The 17,202-nt window shown below is 39.0% G+C and overlaps 1 protein-coding gene across 2 annotated transcripts in view; it reads right to left on the bottom strand.

Annotated features, from left to right (window-relative positions):
• Positions 1-16,824, bottom strand: part of ntrk1 (neurotrophic tyrosine kinase, receptor, type 1) — a 41,812-nt gene extending 24,988 nt beyond the window's left edge. For both annotated transcript variants that reach the window (XM_051720054.1, XM_051720055.1), the window contains exons 1-5: positions 16,445-16,824; positions 8,903-8,977; positions 8,603-8,674; positions 1,358-1,426; positions 1,009-1,160 (exon numbers count right to left, since the gene is read on the bottom strand). In XM_051720054.1, coding sequence (XP_051576014.1) covers positions 1,009-1,160; positions 1,358-1,426; positions 8,603-8,674; positions 8,903-8,977; positions 16,445-16,632 — 556 coding nt within the window. In that variant the 5' untranslated portion in view covers positions 16,633-16,824. The remainder of the gene's footprint in view (positions 1-1,008; positions 1,161-1,357; positions 1,427-8,602; positions 8,675-8,902; positions 8,978-16,444) is intronic.
• Between the last annotated feature and the right edge of the window lie 378 nt (positions 16,825-17,202).

Genomic DNA, 17,202 nt, shown 5'->3' with positions numbered 1-17,202 from the left:
TGGGCTAAACACTAGGCCATAATATGTGAGTACACTGTATATAAATACTAGAGTGCATATAACAATTTAATGTCAATATGATTAAAGTAGTGTTCATGGTTCAAAATAAGTTAAGCTAATTTGACAGCATTTGTGGCATAATGTTGATTACCACAAATAATTCTTCCTTTGTTAATAAAAATAAAAAAAGAAGCAAAAATCGTTGTTACTGTAAGGCACTTACAATGGAAGTGAATGGAGCCAGTGCATAAACATTAAAATACACAACTGTTTGAAAAGTATAGCCACAAGATGTAAACATAATGGGTGTTAATATGATTTTAGTGAGATAAAATCTCGTACCAACCTGATCTGTGTAAAGTTATATCCTCTTTTACAACTTTGTTGCCATGACGACATAATTTCAGTAAACACTGTAATCCTGGTAAGCCATTTTATCATACTAAAATCATGTAGAACAGAGGTTTTACCATGCTAATATCATGTCAACATGTATAATGTTTACGTTTTGGGGCTATACTTTTGAAACGGTGTGTATTTTATTGTTTATGGACTGGCCCCATTCACTTCCATTGTAAGTGCCTTACTGCGACTGCGATTTTTGCTCTCTTTTTTTAAATAAACAAGGGATGACTCAAAATTATTTTCTTTGGTAATCAACTTTATGCTACAAATGCTGTTGATTGAGCTTAACTTGAATTGAACCTAGAGCATCCGTTCAAATGCACAATGGTTTTACTGTAAAAGCAGATTGCTCTTTAGTTTGAAAACATGATTTTCATTAATGCATTCAGTTTATTTTGTGTCCATCTATACATAAACACAAACACAGGTAAACAAACGCATGCACCCATAAAATTCTCACACAAAGCAAGTAGATTTGCGACAAATGGAACAAGTAACATCATAATGGTTGCACAAAGTATTTATACAGATTCCTTCTGCATGTATTCTCTGAATGAGGCCCTTCTCTTTGAAATAATTTTTGTTCCAAACAGGCACACTTACTGCAGTTGTCCATTTCAAATGAATCCAGCTGAATGCTGTTGCCATTGTAAATGCAGTTCTGTTGAGAGTCGATATCGCCTTGTCTTTTTCTATGCCATTGCTGAAGCCAGTAAATATCACATGAGCAGATGAGTGGATTATCCCTCAAAATTCTACCCAACAAAAGAGAGAGATGACAATTCTTATGCTCCTTTCTTGCTTTCAACAAAGCAAGCAGTTGAATTATGTGCACAGAGAGCTCATATCTATTGAAATTTCTCACACAGAGGTAAATTGTTCACATTTTCACAGAGTGGAAGAAATGTGAAAATTTCAACACAGCAGTACATAAGTGTAGTTTGCTACTCACAGACTCAATAGAGGAACAGACCGGAACACCCTCCAACTGATGTGGATCAAAAAATTAGAAGCCAGATTTCTGTAAAATAAGAGAGTGTGTGAATAAGTCATCCAATAGAGATGAGAAATTAGAGAGACACTTTCATTCATTCATTCAATTCCACCGGCTCTCTTATACAATATTCATACAAGCCTTGTAAGTAGTTACTGACAGACAGTCCTTTGACTTTGAAAATATTTACGAAATGGTTAGTTACGGTTCTTAAATTTGGCTGGGTGAGTTCGAAGCTCAAATTTCGAAGTTCAGGTTATGCAAACCTGTGACCACACATTCTATATTAACCCAGCAAAAACAGAATGTTTCCCTAATTTTAGCGTATGGTTCCCGTTTGGTTATTTTTTGGGAACCAATTACTAACGTTTTTTTTTTTTCAATGTTTTATTTTTTATAACAATAAACTAATGTTCCCAGAACGTTGCAGGGAGGTTTTTGTGCGACAACCTAAAAAGAACCTTTCCAGAACGTGCTCTATTGATATTTTTAGGTTTTATTTTTTATTTTTATGAACTAACATTCCCAGAACGTTGCAAGGAGGTTTTTGTGCGAAAACCTTAAAATAACCTTTCCAGAACGTTCTCTAAGGTTATTTTTAGGTTTTATTTTTTAACCATAAACTACATTCCCAGAACATTGCAGGGTGGTTTTTGTGCGGCAACCTAATAAAGAAACCTATATAGAACGTTCTATAATGGTTATTTTTAGGTTTTATTTTTTATTAATATGAACTAACCTTCCCAGAATGTTGCAGGGAGGTTTTTGTGTGACAACCTAAAAATAACCTTTCTAGAATGTTCTGTAATATTTATTTTTAGGTTATTTTTTATAACCATAAACTACATTCCCAGAACATTGCAGAGAAGTTTTTATGTGACAGCCTAGTAAGAACATATACAGAATGTTGTCTAATGTTTATTTTTAGGTTATTTTTTAAAAACCATAAACTAACCTTCTGAAAATATTACGGGATGGTTTTTGTGCGGCAACCTAATAAAGAAACATACAGTTGTGCTCAAAAGTTTGCATACCCTTGGAGAATTGGTAATATGTGTACCATTTTTAAAGAAAACATGATTGAGCAGGCAAAACACATTTCTTTTATTTCTTATGGGATTCATATTCAACTGTAGGTTATAACAGAATGGCACAATCATAAAACAAAACATGGCAACAATGAAAAAAATGAAATGACCCCTGTTCAAAAGTCTGCATACCCTTAGTTCTTAATACTGTGTATTGCCCCCTTTAGCATCAATAACAGCGTGCAGTCTTTTGTAATAGTTGTCTATGAGGCCCCAAATTCTTGCAGGTGGTATAGCTGCCCATTCATCTTGGCAAAATGCCTCCAGGTCATGCAAAGTCTTTGGTCGTCTTGCATGAACTGCACATTTGAGATGTCTTCAGAGTGGCTCGATGATATTAATGTCAGGACACTGTGATGGCCACTCCAGAACCTTCACCTCTTTCTGCTGTAACCACTGGAGGGTCAACTTGGCCTTGTGCTTAGGGTCATTGTCATGCTGGAAAGTCCAAGAGCGTCCCATGCGCTGCTTTCGTGCAGAAGAATGCAAATTGTCTGCCAGTATTTTCTGATAACATGCTGCATTAAACTTGCCATCAATTTTCACAAGATTCCCCGTGCCTTTAGAGCTCACACACCCCCAAAACATCAGTGAGCCACCACCATGCTTCACAGTGGGGATGGTATTCTTTTCACTATAGGCCTTGTTGACCCCTCTCCAAACATAGCGCTTATGGTTGTGACCATAAAGCTCTATTTTGGTCTCGTTACTCCAAATTACAGTGTGCCAGAAGCTGTGAGGCATGTCAAGGTGTTGTCGGGCATATTGTAACCGGGCTTTTTTGTGGCATTGGTGCAGTAAAGGCTTCTTTCTGGCAACTCAACCATGCAGCTAATTTTTGTTCGAGTATTGTCATATTGTGCTCCTTGAAACAACCACACCGTCTTTTTCCAGAGCAGCCTGTATTTCTCCTGAGGTTACCTGTGGGTTTTTCTTTGTTTCCCGAACAATTCTTCTGGAAGTTGTGGTTGAAATCGTTCTTGCTCTACCTGACCTTGGCTTGGTATCAAGAGACCCCCGAATTTTCCTTAATAAATGATTGAACAGTACTGACTGGCATTTTCAAGGCTTTGGATATCTTTTTATATCCTTTTCCATCTTTATAAAGTTCCGTTACCTTGTTACGCAGGTCTTTTGACAGTTCTTTTCTGCTTCCCATGGCTCAGTATCTAGCCTGCTCAGTGCATCCACGTGAGAGCTAACAAACTCATTGACTGTTTATACACAGACACTAATTTTAATTTAAAAAGCCACAGGTGTGGGAAATTAACCTTTAATTGCCATTTAAACCTGTGTGTGTCACCTTGTGTGTCTGTAACAAGACCAAATATTCAAGGGTATGTAAACTTTTGATCAGGGCCATTTGGGTGATTTCTGTTATCATTATGATTTAAAAAGGAGCCAAACAACTATGTGATAATAAATGGCTTCATATGATCACTATCCTTAAATAAAAGACAGTGTTTTTGCATGATCAGTCATATTTTCAAAATCAATGCCAAAATTTCACAATTTCTGCCAGGGTATGCAAACTTTTGAGCACAACTGTATACAGAATGTTCTATAATGGTTATTTTTTGGGATTTATGAACAAATCTTCCCAGAACGTTGCAGGGAGGTTTTTGTGCGACAACCTTATAAAAACCTTTACAGAAAGTTCTCTAATGTTTTTTTTTTTTTTTTTCAATTTGTAATGTCTAATTTCCAATGCGCTCTAAGTCCTTGTGGTGGTGTAGTGACTCGCCTCAGTCCAGGTGGCGGAGGACGAATCTCAGTTGCCTCCGCGTCTGAGACCGTCAATCTGCGCATCTTATCATGTGGCTTGTTGAGCGTGTTACCGTGGAGACCTAGCGCGTGAGGAGGCTTCACGCTATTCTCCGTGGAATCCACACACAACTCACCACATGTCCCACCGAGAACGAACCACATTATAGCGACCACGAGGAGGTTAACCCAACATGATTCTACCCACCCTAGCCATCGGGCCATTGGTTGATTAGGAAGCCAGACTGGAGTCACTCAGCAAACCCTGGATTCGAACTTGCGACTCCAGGTGTGGTAGTCAGCGTCTTTACTTGCTGAGCTACCCAGGCCCCCTTCTAATGGTTATTTTAAAGTTTTATTTATATAACCATAAACTAACATTCCCAGAATGTTATTGTGCAGTATTTTGTTTATTTAGAGTCCCACAGACACCCTACACCAACCCCTACCCCTAAACCTAACCTAACCTTACAAAAGTTAACCATGGTTTTACTTCAGTAACCATAGTATCACCATGGTATTTTTTAGTAAAATCATAGTAAACCACAAAATTAAACATGGTTACTATATTACCACCATATTACTGTAGTAACACCACACTGTAAAAAATTCTGTAATTTTAACGGTAAAAGACTGTAAAATGCTACAGAAAAAAACGTTAATTGATTAACGAGTATTAACTGTAAAATATACAGTAAAAAATTGTAATATATTTAAAATATTTATATTAAAAAGTTTTTACAATAAAATGTTGTAAAAATTACATTTTCTAGATGTAAAAATTATGATTTTCTTGTATAATTAATGGTAAAAATGTACATTATGTTTAACAAGAGAGTACATATACTTTTTACAATAAATTATTGTTAAAATTACAGTAAAAAACAATAATCAGGCGTTCCCACAGAATTCCCTGCAAGACCCATCATATTTCATTATATTTTATGGGAATTGTTGTTTCTTCTTATTTTTAATATGTTTATTGCATTATTTAAATTTCACATGTGTTACCCTGATGGTGTTTAGTGTTTGTGTGAGTGACACTGAGCACTGTCTCCACATGTTTATTGGTCATTGCTCCTGGAACAGCCACTATTGGTGAACTTTATGTCATCATGTCATCATTTTTATGGTAATTAACATTACCTTATAAAGTAAAAAGCAGGTTTTTACAGTTTCAGAAGGTTAATATCAAGTTTATGATGTTTTTGTTTACTGTAAATGTAACAGAATTTTTTTTTTTTTAATTAATTTATTTTTTTTTTAAATTCTTTTATTTTCTTACTGTGTAAGCGTGGTCATGTAATTTCCAACAGTTTTAAAATGTAAAATGTACAGGTTGTTCTGTAAAGTTGTTTAAATTTTTAATGTATTTTTTACATAATTATTCTGGCAAACACAGCTACCAGTTTTTTTACAGGATTTTTTTTACAGTGCATGGTTAATTGCATTAAAAAATGCACGTCCATTTGACAAAAAACAAAAACCAAAAAAAAAAAAAAAAAAAACATCCACAGCATCTTAACACACACTATGCCATTGCAGTGACACATAAGCGTGCAGTTTGTCTTTAATTTCTGTGTTTCACTCAGAAAAAAGTCATTACAACATTACAACATGGAACAACATTAACTTAAGTAATTGATTGCAGAATTTGAATTTAGGCTGAACTATCCCTTTAATACTTAGGGTTAGGGGTTTGTCCAAGTCCCTAACCCCAAATTTTAGCAATATAATAGTGATGCTTGCCTTAGCAAACACCACTGATATGATTCTTTACTGACAGATCTAATGCATCAAAATATTTGATAGCAGTATACTGCAGTTCTAAAAAACACTGGCCCGCATTTCTCTGTATTTGGCTGACAAATGGGCTCAAGTTTAATCAGCAGAATTAAATTGTTTTATACAGACAAGGAGCCAAAACAGGTTTTACTAAGTGCAAGTGCAAAGGGAACAAGTGAACTGAAGGCTTGTGTGTTGACCAAATCACAGTTTTAAGGGTTTTTGCCAGGTTTTGAATACAGAAAACATCTTAAAGCTATAGCTCACCCTAACACAAAAGTAGATGTTGCACAGAATGTTAGCCTCAGTCACCATTCAGTTTCCTTGCATCTTTTTCCATACAATGAAAGTGAATTGTGACTGAGGCGGTCAGTTCTTAACATTATGCCCAACAGGTTTGGAACAATCATTTTGGGTGAACTATACCCACGGTTTCTGATTCAGAGACATTTACAAAGAGTTTTCTTCTTATTTAATTGTCTTTGTGAGACTTGGAAGCTGGACACAAAGCTAAACGAACATAGAGATGACAGCCTATAGGGACAATAATAGCTTCGCTGATTTAGATTCTCCGTGGCAGGGCTAATGGGGGCCAGCAAGGGTTCAAATACTTGTTTTTGCTACTCCCAAAAGTTCATGTCAGATGGGTCTTCCATCGGGGCCTATCTATTACAGCTCGATTCCACCACAGGGAGAGTATGTCTGAGAAGAGCAGCTGCCGTATCATACTGGCCTCGAGGGGAGGGGACAGGCCATGGATTAACGAACCAAATGGGGCAAGAAAGCGATGGATGGGACGCCAGGCGAATAAACTATAAACTCGTTTATAATTGTAATTTTTCATACTGTATATCCCCCCAACATGTATTGCTTGGATCTGAGAGACACATCTGTTCATGCACAGCCCTCTGTGAAATATTGATTGAGTGATAATGGACCCTTAGTGGAGTGTATTTATTATGCATCAGTTGTCAATAATACGCCAAAGTGGGAGAGTAAAAGGTGACTGCTGGATATGTTCTCATGTTTCCCCAGAACCCCCCCGCCCCCTCCAGTGTGACCACTTTCCCCCACATCAACAACAGTGGGCATGTCGCACACACTGTGAGATAATGATTACAAGATAGTGGAGATAAGGGTCAACAACCTTTGGAAGTGGACCGTAAATGTCATTAGAGTTTTGTTGACATGTGGCGCTTGGAAATCTTCCCTTTAACAGGGAAATTTGGCTCGTTTACTCAAAAAATCCATGATATAAAGATAGTGATGCTTCTGTATTGAATTATGGAATAACAATATATGTGTATTGTTTTTATGTTATGTAGGGGATAATCTACATGAAGCGGACTCTGAAGGGGTTTATTTTGCGATAATGACTGGCTGACTGTAGCTTATCGTGCTTATTACATGGTTACATACCAAATAAGTAATTAAATGGACAATAATGGAGTCGAAATTACAACATTATTATTACAACTAAATTCCACAGCTGGGTTGTGTCAGAGTTCTGTTGGTGTTTACATTACAAAAATGACTGCTCATTATCCGGCTTATTACACGACTACTTGCCAAATAAATAAATAAATGGACATGAAATATTGATTTAAGTTTAAATTACTTGATTAGATTACTTGTAGAGCTCACACAGTGATATGGTAAGTAGAAAAGATGACTCACAATACCTGGATGACCAGTGAAATATCACTTTATCTCCAGATGTGCGGCCATTATTCAGAAACATCAGACTGCTGAAAGGCGCGATTGACCAACCTGAATCGAGTATTCTTCTTTAAAGAATATAGAATATAAAGATCCTTTATATTCTATATATTCTGGTTTCAATTCTGGTTTCAATGCAAGTTAAGCTCAATCGACAGCATTTGTGGCATAACGTTGACTACCACAAAAAAAAAAAAAAACATTTGACTCGTCCATCCTTTTCGTTTAAAAAAAAGCAAAAATCAAGGTTACAGTGTGGCACTTATTATGGAAGCGAATGAGGCCACTTTTTGGAGGATTTAAAGGCAGAAATGTGAAATTTAGACTTTTATTAAAGCTCTTACATTAATTGTGTTAAAACTCGTGTATTATTTGACCTGTAAAGTTGTTTTAGGGTTTAGGGCTTTACATAGCCATAGCAGTGAAGTTCAAAGATTTGCTATAACTTTACACAGAAAAGTTTATTAAGCGATTTTATCACACTAAAATCATGTTTACACACATAGTGTTTAAGTCCTGTGGCTATACCTCTAAAAGAATGAGCATTTTAAAGTTGGCCCCATTCACTTCCCTTGTAAGTGCCTCACTGTAACCCAGATTTTTGCTTTTTGATTTTTTAAAGAAGGGACGAAGTCAAAAGTAATTTTTGTGGTAATCAACATTATGCCACAAATGCTGTCAAATAAGCTTAACATGTATTGAACTCAGATTTTTTTATTTTTCCGCCTGAGACCAATAAAGCAGCTTCACTCATCACAAGAGTAGAGGATTTAAAGTGATTGACAGGTACAAGCCTTGAGACCCAAGTGTATTGTGGAAAGGCCTGAACGCCTTAAAGAACACTCACACATACTGCAGCTTGAAACTGTGTTGGAAGGCATTTTCAGAGATGTACACCAACCCACAATCTGTTACTGTCCTGAAACACAAACACACATATATACACACAGATCAACTAGATAATTGATTTTTTTGGATGAGTATATATTGTTCCTAATCATACAATTGAAACTAAAGAGATGCTATAAGACTACAAAGCACAGTTATGTACAATGAACAACATCAAGATTTCATTTAAATCTTGTTATTTGTAAATCTTTATGCAGTTCCATTACTGTATATCTTTTGAAGTCAGTGTTTTACTTACAAGTTCTTCAGTTCTCTGTAGTTGGCGAGGTCTGTGTCAGTGATATTCTCCAGGTTGGCTTGACTCTCTATGTAGCTTTAGGGGTGAAATCAAATAACAAGTTATCAGGTTATCGAAGGCCTTGTTATCAGTAATTCAACTAAAGTAAAACTGCATAATAATATCTAGACTTTTGCATTTCCTAAAGAAATTGTGGTGATTGCCCGTGCAAAACTCGCTGCCACAATGCTAAGGTTTTGTGGGTGGTTGTCAGAGTGTTGCGAAGTTGTTGCTATCCAGTTGCTAGGGTGTTCTGGATGGTTGCTAACTGGGCCAAGTACAGAAAGCCCCACCAAGAGTCTCTGTGATATTGTAGATATGATTTTTCCACCCATTTTATCATCTGCCAGGCAAAAAACGTCAGTCAGATCGCTTAGAAAAAATAGATAATTTTTTATATCACTCATGTTCGTAGCACAAACAGTGCGGAACGAGTTACAGATTGTAACCAATTTATCGGTGCATGTTATTCCAAAGAAAAAAACGTCTGTCTTTGTAACTTTTATCAAAACGACTTTCCCTGAAACCTAACCCTGACGTCACAATTCCCTCTTACTTTTAATCCCCTCCCTTCCAATCACCTGACTCCATTCCGGTATGTAACGGCCAGTTTTCATGATCCAGTCAATTTGCGATAGATAAGGTAAAGTGGCTGCCTAATGTTTTTCTTGACGACTATCCTGGTTCACTCAAATTATGGTACTTCATGATGATTTGAGAATGATGTTACTTTGTTGAAATATAAAAAAAATGGAAAGGCAACCACCCAAGTTTCATTCTAAAGACACTTCTTCCTGAAACTGCATTGTAGGAATGTTTAAATGGCAATGTTTTCATGATCACCTGACTACATTTCACCATGAAAACCTCCTCTTTAAAACTCTGAGCTTGAAATGTTTTTTTATTGCAGTATGGCAGCATCTGAATCCAGGGCTCCGTGAGTTAAATTAAATGCTGCTTTGCCCGGATAGCCGTTAATATGAGGCATAAGCACCGAAATAGATTTTTTTTCTTCAGTTCCACTCAAGCCGTTTCTTTGTACAGTATTTCTATTTCCAGGAAGAACTCAAATTTTCTTTGAGAAAAAGTTTAAATGATCCCTTCATCATGTCTAAGTGAATCAAACAGTGTAAGACAAAAAGTATGGATGAGTTTAAGCATGAGTCATAAAAGACATTCCTTCATTTTGTTGGAATAAGTTAAAGGAATATTCCAGGTTCAATACAAGTTAAGATCAGTCAGCATTAGTGGCATAATGTGAATTACCACAAAAAATAATTTCAACTCAAAAATCAAGGTTACAGGAGGCACAATGGAAGTAAATGGAGCCAATTTTTGGAGGGTTTAAGGCCAGAAATACGAAGCTTATAATTTTATAAAAGCACCTACATTAATTATCTGTTAAAACTCATGTATTATTTGAGCTGTAAAGTTGTTTAAATTGCCATTTTAATGTCATTTTAGGGTTTTAGGGTTAGTTGTTTGTCCTGGCAACGAAGTTGTAAAATTGGATATAACTTTACACTAAAGGTTAGTAAGTGATTTTATCACACTAAAATCATGTTAAAATGCAAATTGTTTGTCTTGTGGCTATACTTTTGAAAAAGTTAAAATTTTTACATTTACGGATTGGCCCCTTTCACTTCCAGTGTAAGTGCCTTACTGTAACCCAGATTTTTGCTTTTTTTAAAGAAAAGGAGGGGTAAGTCTAAATTAATTTTTGTGGTAATCAATATTATGCCACAAATGCTGTCGATTGAGCTTAAAGGAATAGTTCACCCAAAAATGAAAACTCTCTCATGATTTATTGATTTATTATCGATTTGCTTCTGAAGACATTAATTGATAGACTGGAGTCATGTGGATTACTATTATGCTGCCTAAATATGCCTTTGGACCGTCAAACAGCCAGCAGCCTGATGGCACCCATTTACTTTAATTGTATGGACATACAGAGCTGAAATGTGCTTTTAAAAATCTTCATTTTGCTTCTGCTGAAGAAGGAATGACATACACATCTGGGCTGGCTTAAATGTGATTCAATCATGAGAGAAGTTTCATATTTGGGGGAACTAATCCTTTAACTTGAACCCAGAATATTCCTTTAAAAACCCTTGTTTAATTGTGTTTCTATTGTTAAAAAAAAACCATAATCTAATAGTTAAAACTAATCTATCCACTAGGTTTTGGACATGGTACCATGTTGTTTGGATCCCCAAAAATGTCTAATCAAAATAAGGATGATATAAAAGCATACAGAAGATTTGTTTCCTGTGGGTCAGTGTCAACTGATAGCAGCACTAATACCAAAAATTATTCATGTGTATAAATTCTGTATTTTGCTCATGGTTATCAAGTGCTTACTCAATTAAACTCCAATGCTTTCCCTGATATTACTGATGATTGCTTTAGAGCCTCTTTCTGTGTCAATACATAATCAAGACAAGGCGCTTTGAATAATATTGTAAGGTCAGGCCCATTTTTACATATTATTACATTTACTTTAGCATGTTCTTATACACCAGTCTGTCACAACATTAAAACCACCTGCCTAATATTGTGTAGGTCCCCCTCGTGCCACCAAAACAGCACCAACCCGCATCTCAGAATACTACTTTTAACTTTTTTGGAAACACTTTTTCACACCACTGTATATATATACACACACATTTCAACATATGAGTCCTTGGACACAGAAAGACGACAAAAAGGGGTTCACACTGTGACAGAACCCACCCCCAGAGGGCGACTCCTGGCGCCCAATGATGGATGGAAAGGAGGGCATGGCCAAGTAGAGCAGGAAGGATATGGAGGATGATTATGAGGCCAAGGAGGAGTTGGCGGATGACCAAGAGGCCAGGGAGGAGCCTGCAGACGATCAGGAGGCCAGGGAGGAGCCTGCGGACGATCAGGAGGCCAGGGAGGAGCCTGCGGATGATCAGGAGGCCAGGGAGGAGCCTGCGGACGATCAGGAGGCCAGGGAGGAGCCTGTGGGAAGGGAACAGGATCCAGAGGTTTGGGGGACAGCTCCAGGCAGGGAGAGGGGTCCGGCGGTTTGGGAGGCAGCTCAGGAAGGGTACGGGGTTAGGCGGTTTGGGAGGTGGCTCCTGGAAGGCAACTGGCAGATGATCAGAACACCAGGATGGAACTGGCAGGGGGTGGAGCCACAGGGGGCAGAACCACTGGTGGTGAAGACCCAGGGGGCAGAGCCACAGTTGCTTCAGGGGGAGGCAAAGCCAAAGGTGGAGCCACAGGAGGAGCAGGGACTTGACAGGGAAATGACCTCCATGGCCGTGTGCACTGGCAATGATGGGGGAATGGCCTCCATGGCCGTGGGCACTGGCAGTGACAGGGGAATGGCCTCCGTGGTCATGAACACGGGCTGTGATAGGGGAACGGCCTCCGTGGCCGGGAACACTGGCAGTGATAGGGGAACGACCTCCATAGTCATGAGCACTGGCAGCGACTGGGGAATGGCCTCCATGGTCGTGAGAATAGGTAGTGACAGGGGAACAGGCTTTGTGGCCGTGGGCACTGGCAGCGACTGGGGAGTAGGAGCCCTTCTCATCCTCCACTTCTGGATGGCCATGAGCACTGCTGTGGGAGGCTCGGTGAAGGAAGGTGGAGCCGTGGGAGGCTCGGAAGGTAGAGCCATGGGAGGCTTGGTGAAGGAAATCTCCAGGACCACCGGTGCTGGGGAGAATGTGGTCTCTGTTGAAGGGAGCTCGGAGACCACTGGAACCAGAGTAGCCGCCCAACCGAAAATACCTCTAGGGCTGGAGCAGGCGTGAAAGCTGGTTCTGGGACGATCATGGCTTCAGCTCTGGGATGGACGAGGCTTGCAACGCTGGCTCTGGGGAGGACGAGGCTTTCAACGCTCTCTCTGGGGTAGACAAAGCTTCAGGAACCAGCTCGTTGACCGTGGCAGGCGTGGGCATTGGCTCGTTGACCGTCGTAGGCATAATGGGATACTCTACTTCATGAGTGTAGTCCTCCTCCATCGCTCCTACAATGAAGGCTGATGCACTAAATTTTTTTGCCAGATCAATAAATTGGGCCAGGGTCCACAAGGCACGAGGGACTTCACTGGCTCATTCAAATAAATCCGGAATATGTCCTTCAAGGCCACATCATTGAAATCAACCTCGTTAGCCACCTCACAGAATTCACTCACATAATCCTCCAGCGAGTGATTACCTGACTCAGCCAGAAGAGTTTTACTGCTGGATCCATGTTTTTGGGGTCGGTTCTTCTCTTACGCTAATGGGAAGGACGAGGCGAGAGGTGTGGATCCAAACGCAGTACTATTTATGTTTATTAAACTCAGAAGACGATGAAGAAGGAACAACAATGAAAATCAAACATTGATACAAAAGGAAACAAAACACAACAGCAGTTTTGGCTAACTTTGAATGTAACATACATCAACTAACATGCTGACAAACGAACAAGAACCGACAAAGACTAAGGGAAACATGAGGGCTATATATACACATGAAGTCTAATGACTAAATGAGAGACAGCTGGATACAATGGATGAAATCAAGAACACAGGCTTTACGAGGAACACCAAAATAAATTTCAACATAAGAGTCTTTGGACACAGAAAGATGACAAAAAGGGGTTCAAATTGTGACACCCAGAGAGCTTTAATGCAATTACAGAGCAGGTGGGATGGCATCTCAAACTGCTTTGCCTTATTGAATGGAGTCGAGTGGGTAATATTTCATCTATTGTTTTCAGCAGGGCATTCACTAGCAATTCACAAAATGGAATCTACAACATGATGAATGATGAATTTCTGCTGCTGGTATGGAGGTAATGGTTGCTTGTTTTCCTCCCTGGTAGAAGCTGTGTTCCTCTGTACTGTGCCCAGCTCACTAATACAGTGAAATGATGCAATTTGTACTGGCACAAAGTGTTCGGTGTTAGAGCATTCGCACTTATTGATTGAATGCTTGTAGTAAATGTACAGACTGTACTGCAGTTCAGTGCATGATAATCTGGCAGGTGTACTGATGGTAGACAAACAACAGACAGGTGCCAAGGACAAACTCTTGTTCAATTTAACATAAAAAAACAGCTGCTGTGGTTGCTAGAACTTCACCATAACAATTGGATTTATAACATTTTAGGCATTTTGGTGCCTGCATATTTTAAGTTATTTACTGTATAATGAAATTATATATTGTTAAAGGGATGAATGTTAAAGGGATTAAAAAATGAAATTCTGTCATCATTCACTCACCCTCATGTTGTTTAAAATCCATATGACTTTTTTTCGTGTAACACAGGTTTTATAAATGTTAGTGTCAGTCACCATTCACTTTCATTGCATCTTTTTCCATGCAATGAAAGTGAATGGTGACTATGGCTGTCAATGATTACTGGATTTTATTTTTGGGTGAACTGTCCCTTTAAATAAATAACATAAAATATAACATAAAACAGCCCAATGCAACAAAGCATAACTTATTATTAAATTATTATATTTATTTATTATTTATTATATTATTATAATTATTATGTTTACATGTACAGCTATACTCTGATTATTGCGAAAATCATATTATATGGAATAATTAGATAAAGATGCTGTTAAATCCTGTTTACATGCTACTTTCCATTACTCTGATTATTTTCTGAGAAATGTGATATTTTAATGCTTTTTTATAAATGAATATTTATTACAAAAAAATAACTTGTTGCAAATATGTCTCTTTAAATACAGCTTGGCATAAGGAAAATTAGTCAGTCAGTTTGTGAGTCTTTTTGAATGATTTATTAAAAGAACCACTTTGGGGGCCTGGGTAGCTCAGCGAGTATTGACACTGACTACCACCCCTGGAGTCACGAGTTTGAATCCAGGGCGTGCTAAGTGACTCCAGCCAGGTCTCCTAAGCAACCAAATTGACCCGGTTGCTAGGGAAGGTAGAGTCACATGGGGTAACCTCCTTGTGGTCGCTATAATGTGTGGTTTTCACTCTCGGTGGGGCGCGTGGTGAGTTGTGCGTCGATGCCATGGAGAATAGCATGGGCCTCCACACGCTACGTCTCTGCAGTAACACACTCAACAAGCCACGTGATATGATGCACGGATTGACGATCTCAGACGTGGAGGCAACTGAGATTCGTCCTTAGAATGAATTGGGAATTGGGCATTCCAAATTGGGGAGAAAAAAGAACCACATCAAAAGAGTCATTTTCGACTACACTGGATGCGCTGTATGTTTTGATTCACTAAAAAGAATCGATTCATAAGAGTCATTTGTTTGTCAGACTACACTGGTTGCTCTGTCTGTTTTGATTCACTAAAAAGAATCAGATCATAAGAGTAATTTATTTGTGAATCGGAATACACGTGATGGATGTTGTTGTGTTTCGCTCGCGAGCACAAACTCATTTCAAAGAAGTGTTTCCTTCCTATTATTTTGTGGCATATGGTCTTTTTATCTCCCCAACATTCAATTCAGACTGCAAATGGACATTCACAACTTGGGAAAATATGTTTTCTTTTGCCGTGGGGCTGTAGATGGGGGAGCGCCACAGCTGGAAATTGGTGCATGGAACTGCCGTTTTACATGAAGCCGAAAAGTAAGTGCAGCTTTTTCTTTTTCGTGATGTTTTCGAACCTGTGCTTGAGTGGAACATGAGCCGTCTGCAGCACTGATGCAGGCACACTTTGGTCAGAGTGGAAGAAATGCGATTAAAGCGTTTACATGCCAGTATAAAGTGATTGAAATAGGAGTACTGCACATATCTTACTGCGATTATCATTACTCTGATTATAAGCATAATTGCAATATCCTAATTGCAATATTCTGTTTACATGAGCAACAGTTTAGTCACAGTATTGCCTTAATCGCATTGTAATCACATTATGAGGGTCCATGTAAACGCAGCCACTGTTAAAACTACTGCACCTCTGGGAACCCTCTGGAATACCAGCTGAGTGTACACATCTGTAACCCTATGCTGTTTTCTCACCATTTCTGAGAATAGATTACGCACTTAACACTCTTAAAAGCACTTAAAGAGAAGCAGCAAACAGCTCAACAGCCATGAGAGTCTCAAAACACCAGCGACTGCATGAAACAAGTCTGCTTTCCTCCATTCCATGATTAGTTCCCAATGGTTTAGTTGTTTTGGTAAACTTCTGCGTTAATTGTATTAGGTCCCAATTCCAAAAAATAAATGACATTTATACAACCAGTAAACGCGGGTCTGATAATTGGAGTAGTCTACCAGGAAAAAACATCAGTGCAGGATTGTACGAACGCATCTACAAACTACATATCCATATGCTCCTGTTTTTCCATTAGAATTAATGTAGGTCACTCGCTTTGATTGAACTCACAACCTGTTCCAACTCATTGCAAGAGAAACTCTTTGAGCACCAGATAACTACAGCTACCAAACATTAACCAGTCTCAACAAGACTCAACTTTCTGTAACTCAAATGGACCATCATGAAGCACATAAAGCTCGCCAAACTTCACTCACATTTCGGTGACATTTTCGCTCTCCTGTGGTGCCAGCGCCGGGATGTTTGTGATTCCGTCCACCTCCAGGCATTGCAACATTGCAAAGGAACAGCGACAAGCACCTGGGCATCCACTTTGAGATGGGGCAACCAAGAAGAGAAGTAGTACCACAACCAGGGGCACACTTTGGCCAGCGCACACTACCATTGTGGGTCCAAAGGAGTTTGTATCCTGGGGCAGCTCCACTCTGCGGCAAAGATAGCTGTGATTCAAACAGAAACTCTGGAGGAATGGAGAGGCAGCTCTTATCTTGGACAGCACTCAGGGTTATGATCCCATCCAGGAGCTGAGCTATTGAGCTGTGTAGCAGGGCCCAGGGGAACGTGGGCTGTTACCTCCTCTCCTCTTCTCACTGCCTCCCAGTCCGAGATGGAGAACAGAAGGGGAGGGGCCAAGCAGTCCAATAGTTGAGTGGGAGTGTGAGATTGAGGAGAGCAATGGTCACCAGATACCTCTGTGACACTTGCAGAAGTGAGCTGGGAAGTGAGGCCAATAAGTTGCAGGTGGACATGAATGGACATGAAGTGCTCAACCTGTTAGAGCGGATCAACAAGCCCTTATATGGTCTCTGAGGTGATGCAAGGTGAAAGTCAACAAGAGCTTTGAGCTTTTGGGGAACAAACATCTCACCACACACAGTATATATCCCTCCTCTTTGGATGAGGTTCATATCTTCCAAAGTTTAAAATGCTCTGTGTGAATGGGAGTAATTTGATA

The sequence above is a fragment of the Myxocyprinus asiaticus genome, chromosome 16, assembly GCF_019703515.2.
Source record: "Myxocyprinus asiaticus isolate MX2 ecotype Aquarium Trade chromosome 16, UBuf_Myxa_2, whole genome shotgun sequence".
Lineage (NCBI taxonomy): Eukaryota > Metazoa > Chordata > Actinopteri > Cypriniformes > Catostomidae > Myxocyprinus > Myxocyprinus asiaticus.
Note: the sequence above shows the minus strand (reverse complement) of the source record. Positions and strands in the feature narration are given on the sequence as shown.